The sequence below is a fragment of the Sinocyclocheilus rhinocerous genome, unplaced genomic scaffold (genome assembly GCF_001515625.1).
Source record: "Sinocyclocheilus rhinocerous isolate Xijiao unplaced genomic scaffold, SAMN03320098_v1.1 scaffold1024, whole genome shotgun sequence".
Lineage (NCBI taxonomy): Eukaryota > Metazoa > Chordata > Actinopteri > Cypriniformes > Cyprinidae > Sinocyclocheilus > Sinocyclocheilus rhinocerous.
In genome coordinates, this window is record NW_015655417.1 from 259,914 (window position 1) to 268,313 (window position 8,400).

Consider the following 8,400-nt stretch of genomic DNA (forward strand, 5'->3'; position numbering starts at 1 on the left):
TCACATAGTCACGTAATGCTGATGTTGTTAACATTAACAATTTGACAAAGTATAAAAATAATAATAATTTGCACGGTTTGATGTGATATGAGCTAATTTTGATTAAATCACCATTGGTAGCACGATTTATTGTAATGCTTTTTTCCTCAGTTGGTCAGAACAAATGTGGCAGACTTGTTACTTACTTTTTCAGATGACAATATCCAGTGAAAATTCTTATTTGGGCCATATATTCCAAGACGTAGGCTAGAATCTGTGAGTGCAAAGTACAATATCCACACCGGTGCGGTGACTGACTGCCACACATACTCCTCAAAACATTAGATTAATCCGCGCTGGAGCCGTGCCAGAGCACAACCCACGCAAGGAAGATAATTCCGCACACAGCTGCAATTGCAGGTTTTCAAACAGAGGTGGCGACAAAGAGGAAAAACTTACGGACTGCAGCTTTAAATATCTAATTACATTTTTTTTTAAACTCTTCTCTTTCCTGTATTTCAGACGGAACCTGACGAAATTGTCGCTGATATTCAGTCACATGCTCGCCGAGCTCAAAGCCATCTTTCCCAACGGCCTATTTCAAGGGGATAACTTCAGAATCACCAAAGCGGATGCCGCAGAGTTTTGGAGAAGATCGTTCGGGGACAAGTGAGACGCTTAATGTATTCTTTGTTCTCATAGAAAAACTTGCCACATGTTCATAGAAAAGCAAAAGAAGTTGGACTTTGACAAGCTTAAGGAAATCAGTCTGATTCTGATAACTTAACTTGAATTTCAGGACCATCGTGCCTTGGAAGGTGTTCCGGCAGGCCCTGCATGAGTTTCACCCCATCAGCTCAGGCCTGGAGGCCATGGCTCTCAAATCCACCATCGACCTCACCTGCAATGACTACATCTCCGTCTTTGAGTTCGACATCTTCACCAGGCTTTTCCAGGTGCGTCATTCAATCACTCCATCACTTCCTCCAAGCACAGACTAGCTCTATTGTGCCTGAGCTCGGTGTAGAGGAAGGTCTGACAATGACTATTGTTGTGTGGCCGTGTACTGTGGGTATGGAGGCGCTGTTTGAGTGTGCGTGTCAGTGCTGATGCTTCAGTTCTCATGGCTGAAAACCAGCCTGAATGGAGGCCTCTTATCTCCTTTTGTAGCTCAAATAGGCTTGTCTGTACTCCTCTGAGCACACGATTTCCTGAGAGTAGGGGGCAAGAGATGATTTGAAAGTGCCTCAGCCTTAGAAGAGAGCTGTTTGACTTATTTTAATAGCAACTGCTGCTAACCTCTGTGGGATTTTTTTTCTTCTCTAATTATATATTCTTTGAGAGCAACAGTGCAGAACAGAGATGATTGAGGTTTTTCTGTTCTACTAGATTTGTGTGTACACACACTTTTTATTCTGGAACCACATAATTAGTGGTATTTGCTAGGGCAAAATTACGATTACTATTGCTCATACTTGGGGTTGGGATTCGCTATATGGTTCGACGGATGATAACCAAAATTTATATCAGAATCAAAATCTGAATCCAAATCGAAAGTGTGTAAATTGAATCAAATAGAGAAATGTGTATATGCAGCCCTTCTCATCCCCCCATTGGCTGTGCTAAGAACATGAGTGATATTTCAATCATGCTAATATTTTAAGTTATTATACTTACGGTTTTCACCTGTCATAACCATAGCGAATGCATAACATCTTAAAACCACTATGAATAATTTATGAAGGTATTTTGTTTTTTTATGTTTTTGAAAAAAGTGTCTAATGCTTATCAAGGCTGCATTTTTTTTTTTAAATACAATAAAAACTGTAATATTGTAATATTGTGAAGTATTATTACAATTTAAAATAAAATTTCTAGTTTAATATATTTTTAAAATGTAATTTATTCCTATGATGGCAAAGCTGAATTTTCAGCATCATTACTCCAGTCTTCAGGGTCACATGATCCTTCAGAAATCATTCCAATATGCTGATTTGCTGCTCAAGAAACATTTCTTATTGTTATCAATGTTGAAAATATTTTTTTGTGGAAACCGTGATACATTCTTTGATGAATAGAATGTTCAAAACAACAGCATTTACTTTACATTGATCACTTGAATGCTTTCTTGCCAAATAAAATTATTCATTTTCTTTCAAAAAAATAAATCTTACTGACCCTAATCTTTAGCTGCATCCCAAATGACACACTATGCACTTATACACTATGTACTTATGCACTATGTACTCAACCATGTAGTGTATGAATTATATAATGTTATTTTTGTCATTCATAATCGGAGTCTGATAGCCCCTCCCCCTTCACTACGTAATTAAAGCTGCGAAAGTTGAGTACATGAAGTGTCCAACATTCCACACTTCGTTTTTTCGGTTATTTAAGTGCATCATCTGGGTATTTAAAGTGCACTTTTTCTTTTTGGAATTTTCAGTGTGAACGCACTACTCGCACTATTTATACTACAGAACGTCATAGACTAGTGCGTAAGTACGCGATTTTGGACGCACCTTTTGAATGGTAGTGTACCTCAGCCCTCTACGAACACCTTGGCAATTGAATCGCCATTGGCTAGTAAATTTTTTTGTTTACTCGCCAGACTGAAAAATATATACATACACATACACATACATACACACACACACACACACACACACACACACACACACACACACAAACACATATACACACACACATATACAAATATACACCCATATACACACACACATATACATACACATACACACACATATACACATACACACACACACATATACACATACACACACACACATACATATACACACACACATACACATACACATACACACACACACATATACACATACACACACACACATATACACATACACACACACACATATACACATACACACACACACATATACACATACACACAAGTCGCCAGAGTGAAGATTTACTCGCAATGTAGAGGGTTGTACCTTAACAACTGCACTGCAACGCTCTGGCAACCATCTGTAACACCCTGACATCCTGATGACGGGTTTTACCACTCACGTCTTCTTCAGAAAATGTAAAAATCTAGTCATGATGATTTTTCCATGGAACAGTTGACTATTGTGATTAAAATATGAATCTATAATATAGCAGCTGTTGAATGCATCATCTGACGGCTGCTTGGCAGCGCAGTGCTGTCTATGTAATGAGCTCATTATTCAGAGTGCTCTAGCACAGACAATACAGCGGTCCAGGGCTTTCTCGTTCCTCTCTCTCCTCAATAGCCCATAATCACATCTATCCTTTAATTAGCCTTCCTTACTTCACATCTGAGCTAATTTGGGGAAAAAGGGGGTCAGGATCATTTTTATGACTGATGCAGCCATAATCAAATGTGGCCTTTTTGATACATCTAATAATCGAGCTAACATTGACAGCATGTCATAATTCAAGTCGGTATGTTGGACTGTTAGAGTACTTAAAACAGCCGTGGCACGGCTGGCCTTGTGCCCATTCTAGTTGCAGTATAGAGCGCTTGTGCTGCACCATACCTCAGCTTCATTCATGCAGCCAGAAATAGACCGGCTGTTTACAGAGAGCCCGCAAAGCTGTTTGACGAAGCTCCACGTAGCAAGGTCACGCTTCTCATCAGCATCTGAATGAACCCGCCCCGCTCGAGAGCCAGTCACAGGCCTTTTTTATTTCTTCGATTCGGCAGCCTTTTGACTGTGAGCGGACCTTTGTGAGACGGATACCTCATTATGAAAACCGGTTTTGTTTTATGTGTTTGCTCAGCATACACACAAGCATGATTAGGCATCCTGGGTTATGGTAGTAAATACTGAAGATTTTTAATAATGATATGTCATCTGAGAGGGGAAAAGGTGGGTTGGTTGACCCATATTTGCTCTGCAGCTATTTGACGTAAGTGTCGGGGGCGTTTCAGCTGATGCACAATGCATTTTGAAAATATGTGAATGCAGCCCGTCCTGAGGTGACAGAGACCACTTTTTCACAGAAACCGTGCTGGAGCCACTACATAACCTGTCCACAAACCGACATGGTGGATCATGGTCTTTGTTTAGTCTAATTAATACTTCTATTTAGCAAGGATGCATTAAAATGATTGAAATGAAAGAGACTGTAAAGATACTTGTAATGTAACAGCTTTCTATTTTAAATAAAAGCTGTTCTTTTGAACTTTGTATTCATCAAAGAATGCTGAAAAAAATTGTTTCCACAAAGATATTAACCAGCACAACAGTTTTTTACATTGATAATAATAGTAAATGTTTTTTGAACATCAAATCAGCATATGACATTGATTTCGGAAGGATCATGTGACACTGAAGACTGGAATAATGACTACTGGAAATTCGGCTTTGTCTTCACAAGAATAGAATGTATTATATATTTATATTATTATATTTAGAATATATGAAACTTTAAAACAGTTACACTCTTAAGGCCCATTCACACCAAGCACGATAACTATAAAGATAATGATAAAGATATAGTTCTATAAATCGTTCTCAATATTAAAGAATAGCAGAGTCCACACTACAACTATAACGATAAAGGCACAGAGAAACGAATTACGCAGCGCCTGAAAATAGTCCCCAGCTAGGTAACTTCCAAATGGTTAATCAGGTTTGTCCTTTTGAATTTTAAAAAATGTGGCATTTGACAGCATCTTAAACATTAATCGTTTTTATTCACGTATTTTCATCAGCATACAGGTGATGGTGATGGTGAAGATGAAGAAGCCTCCAATTATATGCCAATAACTGTCACAAGCGAGTCAGAGGCGTCTTCCATTCAAAGCTGCAAGAGCGCAAATAAAGACACATTTGTTATTTATAGGCTACAAATATAATGTTAGCTGGAAAGCCAAGAAAAACGTAAGCATCAGAGATAATTTTAACGTCTTAGGGCATTTTACACAATATGTGGCACCGTGAGCTCTGTTCATTTTCATTAAGAGAGAGATGCGGTGAATGGTGAATGAATTTCCTCACACCGCCATTCCTGAGGCAGTTTTCTGGCTACCGCGTATGTGTAAAATGCCCCTCGACAGTCTACAAATGATCACAAAAGACATTTTAAAAGCTGCTAATGCCAAATATGAACATTCTTCTTACTTCCACACATCGAAGATATCCACCGATGATGAAAAGTTAAAGTGCGAGGAAACTTGCACTTGAGAAAATTAACGGCTCTTTTTTGTTTTTAACACAAAATGACACAAAATGTGTTCAAATAGTCATAACACAAAAAATGTGTTAAAAATCAACATCCTTTTTGAGAGTGTATTTTAAATTGTAAGATTTTACAACATTACTTTTAATCAAATAAATGCCTTGGTGAGATTTCTTTCAAAAACAAATCTTACTGATCCCAAACTTTTGAATTACAGAGTATATAATCACAAGCTGACTTGTAACAGTCAAAACTGATTGAAATTTAATTAAATATATATATATATATATATACTGTATATTAGGGATGGGTCACGATTTTCGAATATTCGATTAGTTGATTTATTCATAGAATATCGAATAGGTTGTGCGATTATTGTCTAAAAACATTCCCCATGTTTTCAGTGCTAATGCGGTGGTGACGCGTAAGCAGAGGGTAGCGCTGCCAGTAACGCACCTAAAGGCTGTCAAAGGGGCCGTTCACATATCGCGTCTTTTGCGCACTCAAGTTCGTTATTTCAAATGTAGACGCGCGGCAGGCGCGCTCATAATGGAAGCGACTTTTTCTCATAATGGAATACTGGAATCGACTCCTAATGGAAGCGTCATCGCTAATTTTTTCCAGGCGCGTCTGCGCCGCATCGAGATAAAAACATTTCAACTTTTCAGAATGCCGCAAGCGCACCGCGGGTCATGTGACAAGAACCAACCAATCAGCTTCATCCTTTCCCGTAACAACGTTGAAAGCTCAGCCAAGATGAAGGAACAGCTGATCATAGCTGTACAGGGATAGCCATTTTTAAATAAATTTAGTAGCAGAGCTACTGCAAGCGATTTTTAGTGCTGCAAATCCATTTATCCTTTGCTGAAACTTCCACGTCTTCATGGAGAGCGCAGGTCATGGTTGCTTAGCAACGGCAGACGCCTCCGGTGTTCAAGCGCCCGAACGCTTTGGAAAAAAGCAGAAAGCGGCGTGCCTAGCGCTTTCTACGCGTTTTTAGGCGTGACCTGTGAACGGCCCCAAAGACAACAGAAGAACACATCATCTCACGCGCACACTGTAGACTTGCAACTAAGAACGATGTCAAATAAGAGTTCTGTGCGGACCACAAATATCCCCGGCTGGGTTAGAGGTGTGCTGAATCCGTACTGGGAAAGGCACGGAAAACGAATAACGTGTTCTACGGAGCCACTAAAGGGACACATGGTTAGTCGCATGCTAGCAGTCTGTTACATTACAGTAAATGCAATTTCACTTACCAGCAACAGAGTGGAGAGATGACTGAGGACGATGGCGAATGATTTGCAGATCCTGAGCACCTCTGACACATATCTAATCTTGTAAAATGTGTGGTAAGTACTGCCGCTCCATAGTATAATGTGATCGCGAATCTCGAAAATGAAAGTAAAAAGGTCGCGCGCGCGCATTCAAAAGCGGTTTCAATGCCCCGCATATTATTAACGACTCACTGATGCCCGCTGTTAATATACAGTATAATTACCCAACGATAGAATTGCGAGAGAAAGTATTGTAATATATTTTTTGAGCAGTTTTAATACCTTATGAACAGTTGATTTATGCTAATCGACAGACTGCTATGTTAATAAGTGCCGTCATTCTGTTATGTTTATTATATTAACATGTTTCAGCATGTTACAATCATTTTATGGCTTGAGTTAAGACAGTTTGTTATCATACAGATTAAAAGTGTGAATGGTCTCTCTCTCTCTCTGTTTATGGGTGTGTAACGTTATAGTGATGTCCGGTTCGCGAACGAATCGTTCGATTTAACCAGTTCTTCTTAGTGAACCGGTTGAACCAGTTCACCAAATCGGACTGAATCGTTTGAAACGGTTCGCATCTCCAGTAAGCATTAATCCACAAATTACTTAAGTTATTCACTTTTTTTAACGTGGCTGACACTCCCTCTGAGTCGAAATAAACCAATATCCAGGAGTAATTCATTTACTCTAGCAGTACACTGACTGAACTGCTGTGAAGAGAGAACTGAAGAAAAGAACCGGTTCACGGAAAAGAACCGGACTTCCCATCACTATAACGTTAGCCTAATACGTGCGTGCCTGCATGCGGGGAAGGGGTGCGATTTTCGAATAATAATCGAATAATTACACTGTAAAAAATGAATCATGGGTCTTGTAATTTTCATTGAAAAAATTAAGGTGATTATTAAAAATATTGTGTATATTTCATTTAAACAATTGTGATTGAGTGTTGTAAAGAAAATATTGAGGACTTTTTACTAATAAAACCAAGAGATGTGTTTTCCTCATTTTTTTAAAGGAAACTTAAGCAATTTTGGGGCTTGAATTGAGGAACTGATTAAACTAAAAAAATTAAGGAAAGAAGGCTACCTATTTATTTTAAGAGAATTAGCTCAATTTTGCAGTTATGTTCGTGCAGTATTGAGGGCTCTTTAAATTTGGGTGCTGTTGTAAAGACGCATGTCACGTGACAACATCAACATGGCGGATGTAGTACGTCCGAATTCCATTCATACTACTCATTCATACTATATAGAACGTACTTTTTTAACGGTCGAGTACGTTCAAATTCAAATGTACCTACTAAGCAGTATGCGATTTCGGGCGCACCCAAAATGTTTTAATTAAATGCTATTTTATGTGTTTTTGAGTGAAGGGAAACATGTTAATGTTTAATGTTCCGTTATGTTTGACATTTGAAAGAGTTTCTGTTACATTGAAGTTTCCATTGTACAGTGCATTCGTTACCATTGTGCAGAAGAGTAGAGCTTATGGTTATGGATACTACTCTAAGGCATTAAGCCTTGTTCAATGAGCAGTAGCTTTGCTTGTGCTAGTGCAGTACTTTCCAGTATTTTTCAAGTATTTTCCTACTTGAGCTGTTTGGCTTTATACAGTCTTTTAAATATACAAAATAACTCAGTCAAATACAAACAGACCTCACTCAAAATCACAGACGTTTGAGAATCAACTTAAAATAAATGAGCACATTTCACTAATTATATTAAATTCACTGTATCATAGATTAATTAATTTAGGAGATTTCACATGATTTATTCAGGTAGATTCCATTAAAAAATCAAGCCTGGAAAAACTACTCAAAAATGTTATGTGTAATATTGTTACCATAAAATTTTTAAGTAAATAGCTCGTTCTATTTTTTACAGTGTACCAGCTATTTTCGAATGTTACTTTTGCTTGCAATGCCAATCCCTTATATATATAT

General features: G+C 38.2%; 1 protein-coding gene across 2 annotated transcripts in view; it reads left to right on the forward strand.

The window, feature by feature from the left end:
* LOC107718267 (E3 ubiquitin-protein ligase CBL-like) overlaps window positions 1–8,400 on the forward strand; it is a 37,905-nt gene that overhangs the window by 22,589 nt on the left and 6,916 nt on the right. For both annotated transcript variants that reach the window (XM_016525262.1, XM_016525263.1), the window contains exons 3-4: window positions 502–648; window positions 779–935. In XM_016525262.1, the coding sequence (XP_016380748.1) occupies window positions 502–648; window positions 779–935 (304 nt within the window). The remainder of the gene's footprint in view (window positions 1–501; window positions 649–778; window positions 936–8,400) is intronic.